Source organism: Leucopleurus acutus (genome assembly GCF_964270905.1).
Source record: "Leucopleurus acutus genome assembly, chromosome: 19".
Taxonomy (NCBI): domain Eukaryota; kingdom Metazoa; phylum Chordata; class Mammalia; order Artiodactyla; family Delphinidae; genus Leucopleurus; species Leucopleurus acutus.
Genome location: NC_139161.1, coordinates 41171578 through 41196368, shown reverse-complemented (window position 1 = coordinate 41196368; position 24791 = coordinate 41171578). Strand labels below are relative to the sequence as shown.

At 38.3% G+C, this 24791-nt stretch overlaps 1 protein-coding gene across 1 annotated transcript in view; it reads right to left on the bottom strand.

Annotated features, from left to right (window-relative positions):
* LOC309976136 (AP-2 complex subunit beta-like) overlaps positions 1-24791 on the bottom strand; it is a gene marked incomplete at its 3' end in the record, with an annotated part of 71471 nt that overhangs the window by 26950 nt on the left and 19730 nt on the right. Inside the window, 8 exon segments of the mRNA XM_082861615.1 lie at positions 4632-4730; positions 6276-6441; positions 8432-8456; positions 8459-8537; positions 15103-15198; positions 15331-15448; positions 15964-16185; positions 18449-18639. Coding sequence (XP_082717741.1) covers positions 4632-4730; positions 6276-6441; positions 8432-8456; positions 8459-8537; positions 15103-15198; positions 15331-15448; positions 15964-16185; positions 18449-18639 — 996 coding nt within the window.

The window sequence follows — 24791 nt, the reverse complement described above, 5'->3', positions numbered from 1 at the left end:
CTTCAGAGCACTCAGCAGCTGTGGCACACGGGCTTAGTTGCTCCGTGGCATGTGGGATCCTCCCGGACCAGGGCTCAAACCTGTGTGCCCTGCATTGGCAGGCGGACTCTCGTCCACTGCACCACCAGGGAAGTCCCGTAATATTTCTAATCATACCACCATTTTATTTAAAATTAGAAGCACAAAGATTTCACATATACTTCACTGAATCCTCAGCACAGATAAACAACACGATTAAGTCTACTATAAAGACAGAACAGTGGTATGACAGAGAAATTTGCCCAGTCACGTCCTGAACCAGTGGATGTAGCAGAAACAGAACCCCACCACCCAATTCAAATTAACGTAACTCAGCAGATCATGCTGCCCTCAACTTAAAAATTTATGGCTGGTAACATAAATATTAAATTAGGTTCTTATTTCACGAACTTGAGAAAAAAATTCCAGAGGAAAATTCCAGTGGAAAAGACTTATATAAATGTGCTTATTCTATTATGCTAATGCCTCAGATTTCATTAATTGGACAGAAAAGGCAAGTCTAGAGAAACTTTATTAATTATTTATAGCCAAATATGAAATAATCATCCACAATAATCTTAAAACCTCTAAGTTCACTTATTTATACTGGCTTATGCACAACAACGCTTCAGGCAGGGAAGACAGGAAATGCGTATTCTCAAAAGTCATTCTTAACTTTCAGACTTGAGAAGCAGCATTAACAGAGTAGAAAAGGGCAAAGACTCTGGAGCCAGGCTACTTGGGTTTGAGTCCTAGTTCCACCCCATACTAACTGGGCCGGCCTCTCTGTGTCTCAGTTTCCTCACCTATAAAATGGGAAGAGTAACAGTATTAACCCTCACTGAAAGCCTGGCACATAGTAAGCACTATACAGATGACTGTTGTTACTAAGATTCTCTACTAGTCCTTGTACAGAAAATCTAGAATTAGGAAGGTCTGATGGTTTATTTATACCCTGCCGTGTTCTAGAAAAGGATTTAGCAAAGCTTATAAAAATACATCTAAGGCTAGAGAACATAAATTAGAAGCAAAGGCAGAAAAATGCAAGCCACGATGACCCACACATTTTCTACGGGAGATCCTTAAATTTGATTCTAAGGTTTCAAACATCTGACATGGAAAACAAGTCTAGTCAGATAAGCCATTCAGAGGGGCAGTTAATTACATACTAATGCATAAGAGAATCCAAAACTGGTTAGGAATTTTTTTATGGGGTTTCATAGAGAAAAAAATATATAATGGAATAAATACTTTGATAACAGATCTAAAGAGGATAGTTTCTCATGACAACCCTTACTACAGGATGATGATATTAGTGTAATTCAGTAAAAACAATTCTAATAAGGGTCAAATACAATGCAGTCTAGATCCCCAGCTCTCTACTAATCTGGCTTGATTCAGTGGTAAATTTCAACATCTATAAGAACATAGGGAATTCTCCCTAAACACTTTATCTCAGGCAAATACTGTAATAAGAGTGAGTTTGAACTCTGACAAGAACCTAAAACACAGCTCTCCTATGCTGCCTGTTAAATACAGATACAGAGGCCTTAAGAGACAATGGAGGTGAAGGCAGGGTTCAGAACTTGTGAATACAATAGAATCTACCAAGACACTCACTTGATTATGAGGCTAGCCTTATCTATTCAGAAGTGAGTAGACAGGATTTCCCTGGTGGCACAGTGGTTAAGAATCTGCCTGCCAATGCAGGGGACACAGGTTCGAGCCCTGGTCTGGGAAAATCCCACATGCCACGGAGCAACTAAGCCCGTGTGCCACAATTACTGAAGCCCACGTGCCACAAGTACTGGAGTCCGTGCTCCGCAACAAGAGAAGCCACTGCAATGAGAAGCCTGCGTACCACAACGAAGAGTAGCCCCTACTCGCTGCAGCTAGAAAAAGCCCATGTGCAGCCAAAAGTAAATAAATAATTAAATTTTAAAAGTGAGTAGACAAGGAGCAAAGCCAAAATTCTTTTTAGAAAATTGTTCTAACTCCATCTTAACAGAGATACAAATGGGTAATAAAGGGTCTAGACTAGGATCTAGAATGCTCAATATAGATAATATTAAATAAACATTGCCTTGATGGTTATGGAAATTGCCTTGCTTCAGGCAAAAGGAAGTTTTAGAAAAAACACTTCAAAGAGCTCTAACAAATAAATTTTAAAAGATGTAAAATTAATAATAGGAAAGGTATCTATTTTCCAATGTGGATGAATGTCAAGTGGCCTCTCAGCAGTTAAGACGAGTTTGACTATTCCACACATACATAAACACAGAATCTTCAATTTGGCTGAGGCATGAATCTGTCACACAATGTAAGCCGAGACAGTCTCTTACCTGCCGAGTGATTCTAGGTCACCACCCAGCACTCCCGTCTCTACATTTTCTCTTTCCTTATTTTCTACTTCTTCTGGTAACATTCATGGAGAGCCAGATATTGCTGATGCTTTGAAATGTGGCCGTCAGGGGAGAGTTAAAACTTGAGATACTTTAATAAACAGAAATCCCATGATTCTTGAAGAAAATGAGACTTCTGAGAAAGCTAAGAGACTGTATAAGTATGTATTTATCTGTGTTTAGGGAGTTTTCTGAAGTGTTAGTACATAGGCCTCATTAAAGTCAAGTTTACTATATTACCATCTAGAATAAACACAAGACTTCTTTGAATCTGGTTAATTTATACAGAGCTCTTTCTTTCATACAAAGGAGAGAGGCTCCAGGGCCTGTAGCAAAAGACAGAAATGAACTTCAAGGCCCTAAGGTGAAGTCAAATACATGGCTAATTTAATGGTAATCACCCTACAGAGTCTGTAATAAGCACTACATGATTAAGAAGGGGCAATTTCTATTCAAAATGGCCCCCTGTAGATGACCTATTAAACATTAACGTGAAAATTAACGTCTAACCTAAACTACTTTGATTCAGAAGATGACCAATTTCTGCTCTTAGTGCCAAGACATGCCTCATCAGTGATGGACAACCTCCCAGTCCACTTTTCATGGACAGATGGTGAGCCATGGCCTGCCCTTGACTCCACATACTCATATGGATGCGTCTTCACACTAACCATAATGGGGTCAAGTGAAGGTTTAGAGACTTGGGGAAATAGCACATTAAAAACTTCACTCATAATTTGTTGGAGAAATGGAGAAGACTGAGAGGTACAAGGGGTGGAGTGGGACACCTCTATTTTCTGTGAAGTGAATTTTCTGACATCCTTTAACTCAACTACTGTTGGTCAACTGCTCTTTAAAAGATAATCAAGCGATAATTCTCAGTAATGTTTACATGCATCAGTAATCAGGCAAGACAATTATCTTAATTTTTAGTTCAGGTTTTCTTCACATTTGAGTTCATTGATTGTAAAACATCTGTACTGGAATCAAGTGTCAGAAAGTAGCCTTTGACTCTAGCAGTTTTCTTGGCTGTATTTTTTTCAGAGTTGTATAGCATATTCTATAAACAACTTATTTAATAATGTTGTCTGCTTTATAGTATTCCATTAAGTATTCAAATGCCTTATCTGCCCGTCGAACTTCTTTTCCTTAAAATGGATTCCTGACATTTCTAAAATTAAATACTGTCAGAGGAAAGAACTTTGCATTTATCAGGTACCAAATGATGCGCTTTGACCACTTAACAGATGATGTATTGGCAACTATTCAAGGTTCACATTTATGGTCTCAGTTTGGAACTGGGTTTCAAGAAGTGTACTAAGTGCACACCCCAACCGTACTAATTAATTACAGGATTTACCATATTTAGTCCTCCAATTGTGTTCATTATTGATATGAAATAAAGCTCCCCAGAGCAAAAAAAAAAAAAAAAAAGGAAAGATGACAGCTCAGAGCTAGGTTAAAGAACTATAAAAGAGTTCAAATGCTGTTAACATACAACTATAAAGAGATGAAAGAGGAAAATGGTAAATTGAATATCTGAATCAGATTCCATGTGTAAACATCATAACTCTTGACAGCCTGCTAAAGCCAGCCTGTTCTCAAATTCAATTAAGAACATTACTGGATCATGATGGACTGATCATTATACTAGTTACGTCAGAAAAAGTAATTACTTTGATTTCTGTGTATCCAGCTGGTTGCCACATTCCTGAAATCAGAACCCTCCCTAAAAGGACCAAAAATACTAAATAATTAAGGAAGCAGCATTAGCACTTTAAAAGTACTTAAAGAGAAAGGCAACTTATCTAGAAGGTAGAACAGCACACGAGATATTTGTCAAAGCATTTACCATCTCTACAGGGTACTTTCATTTGAAAGCTGAAATTAAGTCCCCCAGAAGGAGATACTGTGAGACTCAAATGTCATTTTCACAAAGTCATGTCCTTCATTAACACTAAAGAGTCTAAGTTCAATTTGCATGAATTATCATTAAAACTGGAGTCAGTCAATTCATTTAGAAGCCATACAACCAGTTCTAATTCAGCAGAATATGTAAAAGAGACACTGTTTTTATTTTTATAACGAATCTAAAGACTGCACTCCTTCCGTTTAAAATCTCTGCAAATGAACCTTCTTGGAAGAAGTTTCACAATTTCCTAGAATTTAAAACAAGACAAATCAACTCCATGCTTTTTTCAGACTTCTTACCTGTGTTGCCAAACTCAAGACCTGCTGTACCAGCTCCTGCGTTTCTGATGGTTTCTTGAGAAACAGCTTCACTATGGCAGTAAGCAGAGTGAGCTGTACCTAAGCAAATGTAATTTAATAGGTAAAGTGAAAGGCATTTGCATTATTCCACACCATGAATTCCAAAGTGATATTTTCCCAAATATGACTTACTATGAGGTCTTTCTGATTTTGATTAAGAAACAAAGGTTAAAACTCAGCCAATATCCACAATAGCAGTCAAAGGTTTTCATCAACTGAAAACTCACTAGCCTCCTATCTCCAAATTGCATATTTTGGCATCAAAAACTGCCGGTTTGTTTCTGGCCCAGATAATCACCTGTATTTCTTAAAGTACATGCTAACAGACTGATGGCAATAAAACTGGTTCCTGACCAAATTCTTTATTATTTACTTCCACCAAAAGCTACAACTTCCAGGGAATTAGGGAATCATTTATCATACTGATGCAAGAGCCAAGACAGTAGAATTATGCCAGATCACAACCAATTAAGAGTGGCATGCTAGGGCTTCCCTGGTGGCGCAGTGGTTAAGAATCCGCCTGCCAATGCAGGGGACACGGGTTTGAGCCCTGGTCCAGGAAGATCCCACGTGCCGCAGAGCAACTAAGCCCATGCGCCACAACTACTGAAGCCTGCGCACCTAGAGTCTGTGCTCCGCAACAAGAGAAGCCACCACAATGAGAAGCCCTCGCACCTCAATGAAGAGTGGCCCCCGCTCGCGGCAACTAGAGAAAGCCTGCGCACAGCAAAGGAAGACCCAATGCAGCCAAAAATAAATAAATGAAACAAATCTATTAAAAACAAAACAAAAAAAGAATAAAATTTTAAAAATAAAAATAAAAGAAAAAAAAGAGTCGCGTGCCGAACCATGAAACTACGGCTGGTATATGTTCCTTGTAGGGCCTATTAAAATTACTATGATAGATTACATACATGAACTTCAATTTGCAGTGAGTACAAATGCCGGGGAAAAAGCTTTAATAATTTATCTGCTTCTCTGGGCCTTTGACTCAAAGGTCTCTCAGTTTTGGTAGAAGACAGACAGAAGATGGGAAGGAGTCTAACCATCCACAAAGAATCTTTTCAAACTGCACATGCCAGCCTTCACCCCAGACAGAAACCCCAGCTGCAACTGAGCCACAACCATTACTAACAGCAATGGGTAATCATCTTTAGGTGACAGAAAATTAAAAAGTAATAACTACTGCTCTAAGTCAGTAGTTGTCAAAGTGTGGTTCTGGACCAGCAGCAGCAATAGCATCACCACCCTCAACCTTGTAAGAAATGAACATGCTTAGGCCCATCTCAGACCTACTGACTCAGAAACTCTAGGGGTGGGGCCCAGCAACCTGTCCTTTAACACAGGTTAAACACCAGTGCTTAGGTGCTTCTAGCCTCATTAAAGTTTGAGAACCACTGTCTAAATTAGGCAGGCTTGTTCCAACAGAAGTTAGCACAACTGAAAAAGGTCACCCCTTTTTGGGAGAAAAATGAACATACCATATGTGTATATAAATTCGCACACATGAAACTGCCTAACCTTTACCTTTCCTGAAGTCGTCCCCAAAACATCTAATACATTAAGATATAGATGGGAACTTACCTGGGTGCTATCATCATGAAAACCTTCCAGGAAGCTCTCTAGTAACTCATCTGCATTGTCAATTCTTTCAGCATATTCTCCCACAATCCAAATCATAGCTGCTCGAGCGTCTGGCTCATCCAGTGAGTCTAAGTTCTCACACAAAGTGGCAATGATACTTTCATATCTGATATAACAAAATGGACTATGGTTACTGAAGGCAAAACTGAGAAGTGTATTTAACAATGAAGCCTACAAAGCAAAAAACCAGGGACAAGGTACCCTAAACCATCACCAAACTACAAAGACTTTTAGCCAAGAGAATGTACAGGCTTTAAAGCCAGAAAATTATAAATGTCTTCAATTTTCCTTCAATTATGTTTTAAAAACTAGACCATAAATCTTTATAAAAGCTTATCAGATATTCTTTTCACAAGGAAAAACTAACCTATGGTTTAAGATAATAGCACTACCTTACATTTCTCACAGTCTTTCTCATAACTAGATCAGAGAATTTTCCTATTACTTCATTTTACCTTCATCATAGAGGAACAGAAATTCCACTTTACTATTAGGAAAATGGAGTCAGACAGCAAAAGCATCCAGAAACAGTAATTTTGTCTCTTATCCACTATCTCTGTTTCTATAGAGATCTTTATATTCTTTCCTCCCAAGGCACCCATACTAATGACCCGTTTTTCTAAAGAAATAAGCAATTCAAGTATTTATTTTCACAGGTCTATAGCTCTCATTCTTTACCATGTTAAATCCATCTCCTTGGCTAATGTGGTTTTTTTTTGTTTTTTTTTTTTTGCAGTATGTGGGCCGCTCCCGTTGCGGAGCACAGGCTCCAGACGTGCAGGCTCAGGGGCCATGGCTCACAGGCCCAGCCGCTCCGCGGCATGTGGGATCTTCCCGGACCGGGGCACAAACCCGTGTCCCCTGCATTGGCAGGCGGACTCTCAACCACTGCGCCACCAGGGAAGCCCGGCTAATGTAGTTTTAAACATCAGAATGAAATTGAATAATAAATGAGATACGGATAACTGAATAATACACTTAATTGTTTGCCCGATTTCCACTGATTAAACCAGGTCCTCGATAATGCTTTCTTAAAATTAAACTATCATGATCCCTCAGTAATACAAACCAGAAATGGACACATTTCTTTACCAAGCATATTAAGGTATACACCTCCCCACTTAATCAAGAAGTTTAGAAACCCAACCCTCCTCTTTCCTGGGAGAGTGGTAAAAGTATATGATCCTTTTTCCAAAAATACCATTTCTAGAATTTATATATATATATATATATATATAATGCTTAAAAAACCACTACCTTATTAAAATATTTCTTCTAATTCTGAGTCCACCACTAAGCTAACTAACTGTAAGTCACTTCGTTTCACATTATCTTTAACGATAATCAGAAGCCTTAGCACAGTTCATCTCTATGATTATAAGGTAAAATGAGATTTAGGATGCTTATAAGATCTGCTCTTATTTCACTCTTTTCAGGTTCCTTAATTGTTTGCCTTCAAAAGCAAATCTGAAAAAGTATTTTTGTTTCATAACTAAGAGGTCTCAATGTGAAAATTTTTGTGGAGTGAAAATGTAGATTTTGTATATCTTAATGGAAGCAGCTACAATACTTCAGAAAAGGCCTGAAACTCTGACAGTTCATTGTTGCATGTTCTATAATTTTCTACAAGTACTAGGTAACATACTAAGTGAATAGTGAAGCTGTCACCTCCCTGGCTTTTACAATAAGGTGACCATATAATTTATTATTCAAACTGAGACGTTTCTGAGAGTGAAAAGGGGCACAATTATTAATTATGCCTGCTAAGAGGCATAAAATGGATTATGCCCAGACAACGTGGAATATATGGGTATCCTTATTTAATAGTAACTTCATCACCAAAGAATCTGGCTAACTTTAATATATGCCAATTGACAATGCAGAGCTTCAATTCTTCTAAAAGTGATAAAGCAGAGTGAAAAATCAGATTTTAATCCTTGTGCTAACCAACTTATATGTTTCTGATTTTTAATAAAGTATTCAATTATGACCAGTTACTTTACAAAGATTAATTCTTACCTAGGCAACCTCAAAGTGCCTTACTTAAACATTTCCTAAATGATCTGAGGAAGAGGGGCAGAAGTATCTGGACGTACTTGTTGGGGTATTTGCGGAAGATATAACAGTCGCCTCTTGGACCACATAATTTACTTTGGTTTGGATGAGATCAAGCAATGTGCTTACACAGCGCTCTGCAGATTGCTGCAAAGAGGAACATAATGAGAAGTCAGATGATCTATCCAATAACACAACCTCAACATAAAAAATATTTTTTTTGGAACATTCAGGTGTTATCAACTAAACTAGACTAAAAGATGAGGCACTTAATTTGACCACACTATACTAGAGGCTGGGTTATCTGATGGAGATATACAGAAGTTCTAGATATACTCCAAATTTTACTCATTACAAGAAACAGTTCAAGTGAAAAAAATCATCTTGGATAGCCAGGATGACAGAAATGAGAAGAAAGCATAAGTCAAGGTAGAAGGAAAGAATAAGAATGAAAGAATAAGCCAAGCGAAGAGGTCTTTATCTGCAGTTCATGAATGAGCACAGACAGAAGGCATCTTTAAACCTCTTGAAATGAAACTGCCAGATTTCATTTGTGCACACAAGCATATTTTCCTGGGAGAAGGTTTACAGTTTTCATTATATTTTCAAAGTTATCTGTGACTCAAAAAACTCTAAGAAAAATTTGCCATCTTCTGGGCTATATAACTGCAAGTCTATGGCCTTAGATAAACTGCAACTTTCCACAGCCTATGGTTCATCTATAAAATAGAATTTAATCTATTAGTCTTTTATTAATGAAGGGAATATGGAAAAATACAAGTGACAAAACTAATGTATTGAAACAATAAGTCATAGTTTTTAAAAGAAGGTTCCAGAAGAGAGATCCTAAAAACCAAGGACTGATTTATCATATATTACAATGTATTATGATGGGTCATTCCATTATATGCCTCCTGATAAGATGCAATAGGAAATTCACAGCAGCATCTAAGAGGTATTCTTGCCAAAAACACTGAATATGAATATTACAAGCCTCTGGATTTAATTTTCTAAAGGGGATGAAGGAATGAGATAAACAACATCACTAAAATACTATCAGCCAAATCTAGACTCTGGAAAATTCTACAAGCCTAATGATCTAGTCCTTTCAACAAATGGCACCCAAATAAATAAGTAAAGACTTAAGAGACATATTAACCAAATGCAATGTATACCTAGCTCTCGTTTAGATTTTGATTTGAACAAGGCAACTGTAAGAAGACATTTAGACACAATTAGGGAAAACTGAACATGGATTAGGTATTTAATGAGATTAAGAGTTACTGTTTGTTGAGTACGGTAACGATATCATTAAAATTTTTTTTAGAGGACCTTATCTATTAGATATACACATTGGACTACTCTAATAAGATCATATCTGAGATCTGCATTAAAATATAACAGTAACCCACTCCCTTGAAGGGGGAGGGAGAGGGAGAAGATCAAATGGGAACAGCAATGTGTTGATATTTGTTCAAGATGGATGGTGGGTATATGAGAGCTCATTAATCAATTTTACCTTAGTGTATACCTAAAAATTTCTGTAATAAAATCTTTTAAAGGTACTATAATTTAAACCATTCCAAGCAATAAAACGAAAACAAAATTGCATCTTGAGGTTATTTATATGAGGTCATATATATGATGATTCTGTTCTCTTTTATTATTGTAGTTTTCCCGTTTTTGAATTCTATTTTATTCATTTTCAACTAGTTATTTCCTGTGCTGTTATTACAACAGTAAAACAGTTGGGAAATTTTAAATATAAAAGTTATGATAAATTATAAAGCATGTAAAGGTTAAATTATCAAATTAGATAGTACAAATAAAGTACTCAGCATAAGGCTTGATAGAAAGCTAACATTTACTGAATCTTTAGTTTCATTATTATAATAAAGATAAACATAAGGCCATCTCCCATGATGCATCAATATTCAAAAACAATTAAGTCTAGGATAGTAATTTTCAAGCAAATTGTCATCTCACCTATATTGCTTTCGATTAAATTTTAAAAACACCATTAAAGCAGTATGGCAGAGGAACAAAAGTAAATATCCAATCATTGTATATACAAAGTAAGTCCAGAGACAGAGAAAGGCATACAGACATATAAAATTTAGTATATGATAAAGGCAACATTTCATAACAGTAAGGAAAGGATGAATTGTTCTTGTGTTTGATCCCCACACTCTTATCTTTAACCAAACCATTGCCATTAAAGTAGAAAATAAAAATGAATTTTATATAATTTTGAAGTGAACCACAATTTTCTAGGTGGTCCACTAAAGATATCATTGGGAGAGGGACTTCCCTGGTGGCTCAGTGGTTAAGAATCCACCTGCTAATGCAGGGGACACGGGTTCGAGCTCTGGTCCAGGAAGATACCACATGCCACAGAGCAACTAAGCCCGTGACCACAACTACTGAGCCTGTGCTCTAGAGCCCACGAGCCAAAACTACTGAGCCTGCATGCCACAACTACTGAAGCCCGAGCACCTAGAGACTATGCTCTGCAACAAGAGAAGCCACCGCAAGAAGAAGCCCGTGCACCGCGAAGAAGAGTAGCCCCCACTCTCTGCAACTAGAGAAAGCCCACACACAGCAACTAAGATCCAATGCAGCCCAAAATAAATAAATAAATAAATTTGTTATTTTAAAAAAACGATACCATTGAGAGAAAATGGATAGAACTCACTACATAAGGAAATGTGAAGTCCTATGCATCAAGAAGTCAAATGAAATCAAAAGGAAAATAATTGGGAAAATAACTATTAATGAAATGAAGGGGTATTAAATGAATTAATACCTTTAATTAATTATAAAAAACTTTAAAAAATCAATGTGGAAAAGATAACACATTGAAAAAAGATACACATGGTATGAAAAAGCAATTCCAAATGGCTAAGCGTAATGAAGAAAATGTCACCTCAACTAGAGATCAAAGATTTAGCTACAAGGATCCTCCTTATAACCATTATTTGGAAAAAGAGCAGAAACAACTTTAAGGTCCATACAGGAAGGGAAAGGCTAAATAATTATGAAGCAATCACACAGTATGTCTACAAACCACTAAAAATGATGTAAAATATTATCAGTAACATGGGAAAATGTCCATGTATAATAAGCAAAAAAAGCAGACTACAAAACATAAGTAAATAGCATTTGTAGAATGATCTCGTTTTTGTAAAAAACACACCTGTTTATGGAGGACTATGTAAACAAAGACTTAAAATCATGTCCACATCATCTCTGGAAGGGTAGAACAGGGGTAGGAGAAAGCAGAGTGTTCTACTTTTAACTTGTCTTTTTAAAATGATTTTATGTAGTAAATACATATGCTTTTTGTTTGCATAAGACATAAGTCAGTACCTTATCTTGAGCTACAAAAATGAGAAATGGTAAACACCAAAGAACAGAAGAGTGGGAAGTGAGGAATACCTTAACTTAGTGACTTAATCTCTCTCAAACAAAACCAAACATATAAATAAATCTCGCAAACAGAATCATTTTATTTGTAAGAAAAGGAGGGCAGGGGTTTATTTCCTCCTTAAAGAAACAGGTATACACTGTAATATATACAGCTTTAAATCTGTCAATCATACCTCAATAAAGCTGGAGGTGGGGTGGAGAGTAAAATCTATTTAAAAAAACAACCAAACAAAAAAGAACAGGCAAAAGTTACTGAAAAAACAGTACTATGAAATTGCTTTTTCAGTGTTATTTATTGACTCAATGGCTTATGCTTAATCTTTAACCTAACCAACTTAATATGATAAAATTATACATTTTTTTCACCTCAGGGTACTTAAAGCAACAAGGAAACACCTGTACTTACAGTCATGATAAAAAACAACTCCAACTCTTAACACCCAAATTTTACAATAGGCCCTGTTATCTTAGCTAAGCACTAAACTAAAATTCTTTTTTTCTCATCTGTCATATCTTTGAAACCAACTACACATTAAAAAAGGGTCAGGTGCCCTGAGAGAACAGCAGCAGCTCAGTCTGGAAGCTACAGAGAAAGGCTATTACAATTCCCTCGCTGGTTCTTGCCCTTGTCCCATGGATAGGTTAGTTAAAAACAGGCAATCACTGCCTCTCCTGCCCCAATAACTGTGTCTGGACTAGGCAACTCTTTCCAACTAATAACTTTCATGACTTAACCAGTTCTAAGAAAAGTTCTTAGGCAAATCCAGGTAACTGGAGATAAGAGAACACTATCTAAAAGGCAGGATTCTTGAAGGCTGATCTTAAGCTTCCAAAGGAAGTTCATTCCTCACACACTCATATTCCCACCAGGGCACCCTGAATCAAAGGAAGAACTGAGAGCCACCAGAAGTTCATCTCTTCCAGAAGATGATGGATAACTTTTCCATTTAGTCACAATAGACGGTACTAACAGCTGCTAGGAATCTAGATGCTTTGAGAACACTTTCTAGTAATTCCAGGGATAGAAAAATCTCTTTAACTTTGGAATGAGACTCTTTGCAAGAGCACTGTCAGAGAGGTTAGTAAGACAATGACATTCTGGCAGTGAAAAGCACAAAATGACTCTTCTGCTACCAAAATAGCTCTGAAAATTGTCTGCATTAATACCATTAGCTGGTGGCTATTCCGCAATGAGAAAAGAAAAAGAAAAAAGTTAAGTAGTGGTGGTAAGTTAAGAAGTGTGGTAGTAAAAAAAAAAAGATGTAACACATCAAGATCCAATAAACAGATTTTCCCATTTCTCAAATGGAGCAACAGAAGTATATATTAAGTATGTGAAGCAACTGAGCTGGCAGAATCAGAAGTAGAAACCAGGATTAATTGACTTCTTGCTATAACAACTACTCTACTAAACGATTTATCAGTGGTAACTATATGAAGCAGCATTCAGTAAATAAAAACAAGGAAGGCCAATTAGGAATTTGGCTTTCAGAGGCACTTCTCTCACACAGCATCTGTTTCCTTCTGTTCCTGTGAAGCACTGGTCATACTGTACAAATTATTTTAGTAACTATCCTTGTGAAATCATATGGCCCAATCTGACTCAAAGTAGAACTGTAGGGACTTCCCTGGTGGTGCAGTGGTTAAGAATCCGCCTGCCAATGCAGGGGACAAGGGTTGGAGCCCTGGTCCAGGAAGATCCCACATACGGCGAAGCAAATAAGCCTGTGCACCACAACTACTGAGCCTGTGCTCTAGAGCCCACAAGCCACAACTACTGAGGCCCGTGCACCTAGAGCCCGTGCTCTGCCACAAGAGAAGCCACCGAAATGAGAAGCCCCCATGCACCTCAACGAAGAGTAGCCCCCACTCACCATGACTAGAGAAAGCCCACGCGCGGCAATGAAGACCCAACGCAGCCAATAAATAAATAAATAATTAAATAAAATGTCAAAAGAAAAAAAAAGCAGAATTGCACATAGTCAAGTAGTAAGAACAAATATGGAGCTCTGAATCCAAAATATCGTTGTGCACAGAAGCCATCATTAATTGCAACAAACTTCTGAATGAGGAAAAACAACAGCGGCTTGGTGACTGATGAAGCAGTGCATTGTAACTTGTAGCCCTTAATACCTACTGGAAGGCTGCAACCAAGCTAGAACCAATCTGCCCTCTAAGACCACAGAGAAGCTCTTCAAGAGGACTTCCAAGTAAAGATCAACTCCCTGCCCTAAAGCAGAAACCTGCTAGTCAACAGTCCTGCCTATGTGCACAAAAGTCCTGACAACTTTTCTGTCATCTCATTTTTAACACAAATAGGCAGCAATTTACTGTAAGTATGGTATACACTTCAATTAAAAAATCACAGACATGCAACCATCACCATAAAATACTCCAGATAATTAAATTCAAATTGCAGAAACAAAACCAAAAACTGTAATTCACATCACAAGAGATTTAAGAAACTATTGCAACCACAAAAAAAGGAATGCTATGAAAAAGTACCCATAACAAGAAACAGCAATGAAGGGAGGCTATATGGAAAGACGGCTGTGCAGAACACAAGAAAGCAACCACCCAGACTGGAGTAAGGACTGGAAGGACACAGGACTGGAAGAGAGAAGGGTCTAGAACAAAAGAAAAGTTTTATTAATTTGATATTATGCTTGAAAAGTTGGAAGAAGATAGGAGTGCAATGAAGGCACAATGAAATTAAAAAAAAAAAAAGACAAAGGCCATTATAAACTACAGAAAAAACAAAAGCCTTTATAAGAAAGAAAACGCAATCATTTGATTGTGTAGGCTCTACATATTTGCAGGCATAATACGCACAGCAAGCTTTGCAAGACTCTAGTTGATAGAACAAGAAACAAAGGTATATTATCTCAATTTACAAAGATAATACAGGAACAAAAACCTCATGATATAACTATACAGGGGATCTATACAGAACGGTAGAAGTAGGAGTGATGGAGTATATGAACCAAGTTGCTTCTCTCATAGCAGAAAGTTAATAGACAATGTCTACAATTGGTAAATCAATAAATAGTAGCATAAGGATATTAGAGATATGGAAGTAATCAAAATAACTAAAACTAGGAACAGAGTTAAACATGATTCCCTTGGGAAAGAGAGGGACCAGGGACAGCTGTTTTTCATTAAAAATTCTTTAATATTTTAACAATGTGCTTTATTATTTTGATAAACTTAAAAATGTAAAGAAAGAGGTGAAGAGAATACCCAGAGTCCCACAACGTGATCACAACTACCACGGGACACTTGCCTCCACCTTGATGGCACACCGTCCAATGGCCCGCACGGCTCTGCGCACAAAGTCGACATCCACCTCTGTGGCATATTCCTTCAGTTCTGCCAGAACCTGTTAAAAATCCATGAAGTGAATAATCATTAAGGATTCTCCAACAGCAGTTTCATGGCCTAGGTTTTTCTGAAGGCCAGATCTTAAGATCTAAGTTATTAGATCTTAACTTGAATCTACTTTAAGTCTGACCTGAGCAATGTTGGCTTGGGATGCCAAACGAAGTATGATGTCCAATTTCTCTAGCTTCACATAGATGGGATCATTGTACGTCACAAAGAAAACTTTGATCTGCTTCAAGATTTCAGGCCTGTGGTACACAGAAACACAAGATAAGGAAGATGAGGCATATATTGATATTCCTTCTGAGTCTGCATTAATACCTAACCTGTGCTTCTCTGCTCTCCATTCACACACTCCACTCCAGGGAAAAAAACTCACAAACTTCCTCTACATCCCTCTAACCAGATCCATCTGGCAGACTATTTTTAAGGAGTAAAGTATATATTCCCAAGAAGAACCACTGGAAGAACAACAACCTGATCTAAATTACAGCCTGAACCATATTAAGCAGACACTAGCTATCATACAACTAAGAGTTCCTTCAGAAAAGAAACTAAATTGTAGAGCAACACCAGGCATTCATTGTAGGAACACTCTAAAATCAACTGTTAGACTCCTGACCCTGGGCAAGTTGCTCTACCATACAATATTTTCATTTCCATACATTAAACAGAGTTTTAACACAGTCCTCTTTAATAATGATGTTATTAAGTTTAATTCAAAATTACAAACACTTTAATCACCAATTCATTTTTTCCCAACCTTTTCTGGATGATCAGGTTGATGTTCCTCAGGGCGACGTACTGCACCTCTGGCTCCCCAGACAGCAAAGTGACAAGAGGAGGGGCCAACTTCTTCAGCAGCATATTGTAGTAGTCGGAGTCCTTGGGTAACAACTCTAGAAATTTCATTAGGACTTTTACTGCTGAAAGCACCATTGCTGAGTTGGCGTGAGATAGCCGAGGAGTTACCCGCTCACAGATACTGAGGACAGAAAATGAAAATTAGTACCTTAAATTATAATTTCTTTGCTCCACCCAAACTATAAGGTAATGTTCTCAGAGGTTCCCATGGCCCAGGTATAAAGAAATTAGAAAATCAGTTAGAAAAGTCAAAACTCCATACATAGGTAAATTTGGGATCCAACACTGCGGACGCCTCAAACCTAGCAAACTACAAACAGAGCAGGGATATCAGAAGACTTTAGGAAACCAGCAATAAGGGATGTTCAAACTGGAAGGGAACTAGCCAATACCCCAAACACCTGAAGCTCACACCATTTACCTTCCTATTTTATAGACCTCTCTGTCTCCCCATATTATGTAAGGGCTCCCTGCCTCACAGCCCATTTCTCCTCAGCCTATAGGAAGTCAAATTAAGCATTCTGAGAGTTATTTCATAGTGAGAGATAGCAACCAACTGTGGCTGAAGTTTCACTGTAAGATGCAGAAGGAGATGGGGTGACAGGGAAAACCACCCAACCTCTTGCATTCAGCATAATAAGGGAATCTCGGGAAGGGTGTTTGTTTGTTTGTTTGTTTTTAACAACACAACACCACTGCAATACTCTCTCAACCTCATCCCCTTCTCCTAGTCCCTGCCACCTACACTTAAATGTCTCATAAAATATAGAATATTTAGTTATCCATTGAGGGTTCTTCAGAAATTAACCTAATTTTGATAGCTCTTAGGCAACGTGAGTGGCTAGCTGACTCAGTTAAGGACACAAGGTAAGTAAGCTGTGTTTCTCTCCCTTCCTCCTGTATCTACTTGGCTGACTCCCTGACCTCCTTTAGGTATTTATACAAATGCTACCTTCTCAGGGAGACCTTTCCTGACCACCCAGCATTTGTTAGATCTCCTCCTTACTTTATCTTTCTTGTTAGCACTTATCATCATCTGACCTATTATATGCTGTATTACGTACACATATTATATATACTTCTGCCCTATCCCTCAGAATAAGTGTTCCATAAGAGCTATGATTTTTGTCTGTCCACTGCTATATCCTCAGAGCCTAGAACAATGCCTGGCATACAGCACAGGCTCAATAAAAATTTGCTGAGTGAATGAGTAAGTGTGAGATGTCAATGACCAAGAGAAAATAAAATTGTATGTAAAGTTATTTCCAGAAGATATTTGTACTTTCAGTGATGGAAAGAAACTATCAGGGTGAGCTTTGGTTAAATCCAGAAGGAACAATTTCCCAGACAAGTGAAGAGCACTTACATTATAGTAGCTCGAGCTTTAGCCGGGCAAGGAAGGTTCCTATCTACCATAATTAAAATGAAGAGCCAGGGCTTCCCTGGTGGCGCAGTGGTTGAGAGTCCGCCTACCGATGCAGAGGACACGGGTTCGTGCCCCGGTCCGGGAAGATACCACATGCCGCGGAGCGGCTGGGTCCGTGAGCCATGGCCGCTGAGCCTGCGCGTCCGGAGCCTGTGCTCCGCAACGGGAGAGGCCACAGCGATGAGAGGCCCACGTACCGCAAAAGAAAATAATAATAAATAAAATAAAATGAAATGAAGAGCCAACAATTCTTCAGAATTATTTTGCCTAGTACAGTGCCTATATACACAAAATGCTCAATAAAAACTGATGATACTTCTAATTCTGTAAACTAAAATGTATGTATGTGTATATGAAATTTAGTAGTCAGTATCTGATAGTCAAAGAAAATCTGCAACACTAAAGTGGTATAGCTGAGCAGAACAATCCAGGTGTGCCTTCCAAAATCTTCTCCAAATTCAGACTGATGAGATTCCTATATCTAACGGAAGACATCATACATTTTGCTGGCTCCAACACAGTTTCTCTAGTACTAATTATAGGTATAAGGCAGCTCAATAACTAGTATCAAGCCACTTACTATGTATCTAAAAGAACGAAAATTTTGTTACTACAGTGAGAGACACTCAAAAAACCTTTGTTTGCCAAATGGCTAGGAATTGCTGTATGGGAGATGTGAGACCATGATGAGGGAGAGTTTTTCAGAGGGTTGTAACTATACTGTTCAAAGAAGAAATGAAAAATACACATCTCCTCTTAGGAAGAGCTATTTTTTGCATGGTTTACTCTACCACCTAAAATGTTCCTAAATACATTGAGAAAATACCACAGGATAGCAATATATATCCCATAAGCCACTGCTTTTCCCAACGTAACAGACCCTTATTCTAATACAGACTTACTAGAAATTATTGAACCGGGCAAGACTCCTAGATACTATCCAGAAAAACAGACTGACCTCTGAGCCTCCCGGTCATCTTTAGGGTTGTAATTAGACAGGCAGTCCAGGATGAAAATCTGGCCCCGTTCGGTGCACTCATTCAGGGCTGTCAGTAACTTATTAATGTTCTGTGGATTCAGATCGAGTAAGTTGCTGTTTGGGTGAGATTCACTGATTTCAGATAATGCTGCTACAGCATTACCCACCACCTGGGAAAGAAGCAGATATGACCTTGATTTGTCAAGAACAGTACAACTATTTCTCTGGATCACTTCATAGATCTCAACCCATAACCGTTCCTGAACATTTTACGCAGTCAGATAGAAAGAGATACACTGCTTTCAAAATGTATAATAAACCACCAATGATGGCATATATAGCTTCCTCATGGTCAAGCAACACAGAATTAAAACAATTCACATATTAGCAGAGAGTCCCTCATGATTTACTATTAAAACAATAATAATTTTAATAGTAGTCAACACTATCAGTAGAATTAAGACACATGAACAGCTGTAAAAGAAGTGAAGGTTAGGGACTTCCCTGGCGGTCCAGTGGTTAAGACTCGTGCTTCCACTGCAGGGGGGCATGGGTTCGATCCCTGGTTGGAGAACTAAGATCCCACATGCCTCGCAGCCAAAACAAGACAAAAAACACAAAACAGTGAAGTTTAAACATGAAACATGTACATTAAGCAATGGAAAGAAAAATCTAGGCCAAACAATTTTATAGGTGTATGGGCGTGCATGTACTGGGGGGTGGGGAGGTGATACTTCAGGTGTCAATCACACCTTAAGTCTCAGAGTAAGAAAATGTGACCTTGAAACCATAGTTCACTGTAACATGATGTTAGGAAAGCACATAATCTCCATGAAATTCAATTTCCTCATCTGAAAATGGGATAATTTAATCCACCTCACAGATTAGCTTTAGTTTGAGGATAAAATCAGATGACTTATGTATAAGTGCTTTCTACAAAGCCTTCTACAAAGTTAAGGTGGCAATATTACCATAATTCATCAAGACTAAGTTGCACAGTTTTTCATATTAACATCTCTGAAGTTGGGATATATTTAATAATCAACGGCATGTCAGTTTAATAGGAGGTATTTTTCTTTCTACGTAATACAGGAAATAATAATGCATCTTAGAATCAATGAAATATGGTACCTCAAATGTATCCTTACCTCAGGCAGTATGATAAATGAAAAATTGCTACCAAATATAAGAAGGTACACTTGTTGCGTCCGGAGCCTGTGCTCTGCAATGGGAGAGGCCACAACAGTGAGAGGCCCGCGCGCAAAAAAAAAAAAAAAAAAATTCTGTTGAGGGCTTCCCGGGTGGCGCAGTGGTTAGGAATCCGCCTATAAATGCAGGGAACACGGGTTTGAGCCCTGGACCGGTAGGATCCCACATGCCACGGAGCAGCTAGGCCCGTGCGCCACAACTACTGAGCCTGCCCGCTAGAGTCCTCAAGCCACAACTACTGAGCCCGTGTGTCACAACTACGGAAGCCCGTGCGCCTAGAGCCCATGCTCCGCAGCAGGAGAAGCCACCACAATGAGAAGCCCGCACCGCGACGAAGACCCAATGCAGCCCTAAATAAAATAAATAAATTTAAGAAAGTACACTTGTATCCTGACTTAACAGACCCGGAAATCCATACTAGCTGCAAGAAAAAACAGTGGACACTTTATCAAAATTACAGATTATGTCTAATTTAACTAAGAAATCTACAACCAATGAATGTTTAAAGTAATTTTAAGATTATAAAAACACAGAAAAATAAACAAAACAGACAAAAAACTATAGCTCTGTAAAAATGAATTTACAACAACATTTTGCAGTGAGGCTCTCAGCTGTCGCTAAATATTAGCACAGTAAGGCTATATATAAATATTCTGTAAGCATAAGTGAGATGCAATAGGTAGCAGCTTCATTAATTATGTATATTGAAAAGATTCTCAAAAATGTCAACTCATTTTTAGTTCTGACTGAAGTCCCTGTTAAAAGCTTGAGAAACTAAGAGTTGTATGATTATCCTTTTGCTAGCAAGAGAAGAAACATAATGGTTACAGTTTAGCTATTGATTTTAATACCCATATCACTTGGGTACTCTGCAGATTATCCCAGTATATGATTTTACCTAGAAGATAAATTCTAGAGAATATGGCTTTTTAAATCAATAATACATTCATGACAGTATCCATTAACTAAGATAATGATGCCACAAATGGAATCACCTTCAGTTATAACTTAGTGATCAGGACAAAAAATTCCAAGATGAAAAAAAATCAAAGGTTCACTTGGTAAGTATGATTATGGATATAATATTTTATTAAGACAAATCGAGAAGGATTATCTAGTTCACCTATCACATGATAGCATGCATGAGGTTCTTTCCTGACTTAATTTTTCTTTGCCAACCACACCATCAAGCATGGCCTTTAGTAAAAATTAAAAGCATGAAAAGTGAAACAATAATCTCCATCATCTCAGTGCTTTACATGCAGGGAAAAGGTACTGTGTTTCCCCTGTATAATACACTTAATACACTGGATTACAGGATAAAGGATCAAAATGTCACACTGGAAGAACAAATGCCTGTTTTCCTCTCTTGCTGCCAACACATGCCCAGTCTTGGTCACCAGTTCGTCCAAAACAAATGTCCTGTCACAACTTACCATTTCTGCCACTCAAATCTTTTTAATGTTAAAAAAAATTAAATATGAGGTCTGTTAACAGGAAATGAACAGAATGAACAATTAGAACTCCTCTGCTACCATCACAGGTAACTAGAAATTAAACCAAGTATATAATGCAGCTAATGACGTATAGGTTCTGGTGGTAAAACAGGCAATTTTCACTTATTATCACATTAAAACAAGAAAAGAAACAGGGAAAAGTAAATCTAATTAAAAGATCCAGAGAGATCAGATTATATGATTATGTTTAGAAAAGTCTGCATGGGGAAAAAAGATCACTGCCAAATGGTCACTGAGCCAATGACTGACCAGAGGAGATACACCCCCAATAACAAAACTCTACTGCTATTCCTCTAAAATTCCTTCTATTCTACCTTTCCGCTTTCATCTCCTAATCTTCACATTCATACTGCTAAGTTTTCAGAAATATACTGAGGTGGGCCCATAAAGAGCTGCTTAGAGTTCTCCTGGTCAGTAAGCCATGCTTCTCTCACTCTAATGGAAACTTAAAATGAGCATCGAATCTCAAGCAGGCAAAGACTGACTTCAAGACAGCAGCTGGGTAGCTGGGGTATACAGGACAACTCACCTGTCTCTGTGTTTCTTTGGAATTTTGTATAGAATGTAGTACATATATTATCTGTTTGTAAAAATAAACTTTAAAAATAATGGATTGAAACATGATTTACTTCCTCTTCCCAGAGAGCCTTCTCCAAACAATAATTCATTATCAAAAGAAAAAATCTGACTCTTGCAGTAACTGCCCTGGTTTACTAGTGTATTAAAACAAAGGTTATGTCTCTTTCTCTTGTACCATTACTTTGAATGTGAACTAAGACTAACATGCATAACATTTTCCTCCCAGAAAACTGGCAGTTCTTTTAGGAAACACTGCCATGAAAAGAACAATGGCTTTTTAATTATAATCTCAGAAAAACTGGAGTTCCCAAGAAAGAAAGGGGTTTCTAAAGGAAGTTTTGCTTTAAAAATGGATTTATAAATAGGGTTTAAGTGAGTTTTCTCAGCACATTGGTTGACTTACAAAGAGCTAGCATGTAGGCTACAAAGGAACATGTCCCATAGCATCAAAAGAAATTTTTTTTAATTCATCTTGCCTCCCAATTATGGTAAATTCTGTTCTTTGGAAGACTGCAATAAAACATTCCTCCTCCCCCATCCCACCCATACCCCCTGTAGACCTAATATGTATACTTTACAGATACAGATATTAAACACAAACATATACATACATACAGAAGTATGCGTGCACGTGCATGTGTGTGTGTAAAATCACACTCAATACTAGACAAATTTTTCTCTGCTTTAACTACAGACTTCCCTTCAATCTGACAGTTCATTGTGGACCCTTGGAGTCTGCTGAATTTTTTTTTAACGTAAGCAATTTGTGTTTTGACTTACTTTATACTATACCTAATAGAATTGGAAGAGATAAAAGACAATAATAGCTAAAACTTACTGAACACTATGCCATTTACCTTCACAGCAACTCTAAGGTAGTTGCTATCAAAATCCACCTATTACAGATAAGGAAATAGGCTTTAAAAATGAATTTATAAATAGGATTAGAGAAATTCAGTGACTTGCTTAGCCAACAAAGCTGGAAAGGGAAAATGCTTGAATACAAACTCAAGGCCTGGGGCTTCCCTGGTGGCGCAGTGGTTGGGAGTCCGCCTGCCGATGCAGGGGACACAGGTTCGTGCCCCGGTCTGGGAGGATCCCACATGCCACAGAGCGGCTGGGCCAGTGAGCCATGGCCGCTGGGCCTGCATGTCCGGATCCTGTGCTCTGCAACGGGACCACAACGGGAGAGGCCACAACAGTGAGAGGTCTGCGTACCGCAAGAAAAAAAAAAAAAAACAAACAAACTCAAGGCCTGTATCTGATTCTAGTGTCTGAGTACTAATCACTCTGCCGCCTGCATTTATAGAAGTTCCAAGAGTTGTGAACATCAAATGGGGGAAAGGGAAAGAAAAGTCGGAGCTGGGGAGAATAATATAATCAAAACATTATTTCCAGGCAGATTTATACAACGAGAAAAATGTATTCTCCTACTTTATATAGTTCAGAGATAATCACATCCTAGCAGCACTTCAAAGAGGCAAGGTTTACTATCCAGCTACAAAATCTGATTTATAAGCTACCCCTGTCTCATATGCAGCAATTCTGAGGACATAAATTTGACATTACTTTTTTTATTTTTATTTTTTGGCTGCGCCCTGTGGCTTGCGGGATCTTCTTCCCTGCAAGTGGAGTCTTAACCACTGGACCACCAGGGAAGTCCCAGACCTCATTTTTCTTTTTTAAGGAGCAAGCTGGAGTGGTGGGTATGATTAAAATAAAAATGATCCTGTAAAAAAAGAACTCTAGAAGGAAATCTAGATATACGTTGGGAGTGGAGTATCACAGACAGAAGCTACTTTAGGAGAAATCTCTCACACATTTCCCTGTTCCTTTGAATGATCTCTCTAATTTCACTCATTTTCATAGCCTCAGAACCCAAGAAAGATAGCACTTCCCAATATAGTGACTTCCTCCTATTAACTATATTTAGAATACTTTCATTTCTAGCAATGACCTTCAATTCAAACACTCTGAACAAACACTTCAATTTTCCCACTCAATTTACAATCCTTTTGGCTGCTGCCCCTGAAGACTTGAATAAATTGAATGCAGTAGAATGACTGACCAAAACTATTATAATGGAAAATAAAGGTGATTTGCATACTTTTATCCTCTTGAAAATCAGCAACAGTTCAGAATCTCACTTTCTTCTTTATGGAGTTGCCTCAAATAACACGTTAAAGCACAGGGCATTTATTCTAAACATGTTTCAGTCATTATCATCTCCTTAAGAACAAAATGACTGGACTTCCCTGGTGGCGCAGTGGTTAAGAATCCGCCTGCCAATGCAGGGGACATGGGTTCGATCCCTGGTCCGGGAAGACCCCACATGCCGCGGAGCAACTAAGCCCATGCGCCACAACTACTGAGCATGTGCTCTAGAGCCCTCGAGCCACAACTATTGAGCCCCTGTGCTGCAACTACTGAAGCCCACACACCACAACTACTGAGCCCACATGCCACAACTGCTGAAGCCCCGTGCCTAGAGCCCATGCTCCGCAACAAGAGAAGCCACCGCGGGCTTCCCTGGTGGCGCAGTGGTTGGGAGTCTGCCTGCTAATGCAGGGGACACGGGTTCGAGCCCTGGTCTGGGAGGATCCCACATGCCGCGGGGCAACTGGGCCCATGAACCACAACTACTGAGCCTGCACCTCTGGAGCTTGTGCTCTGCAACAGGAGAGGGCACAATGGTGAGAGGCCCGCGCACCGCGATGAAGACTGGCCCCCACTTGCCACAACTAGAGAAAGCCATCGCACAGAAACAAAGACCCAACACAGCAAAAATAAATTAATTAATAAAAAAAAAAAAGAGAAGCCACCGCAATGAGAAGCCCACGCACTGCAACAAAGAGTAGCCCCCGCTTGCCGCAACTAGAGAAAGCCTGCGTGCAGCAACGAAGACCTAACGCAGCCAATATAAATATATAAATAAAAATTTTAAAATGCATTGTTAAAAAAAAAGAATATAATGACTATACGGTACCAGTTAATTTTACAGGTAAAATTAATTTTAA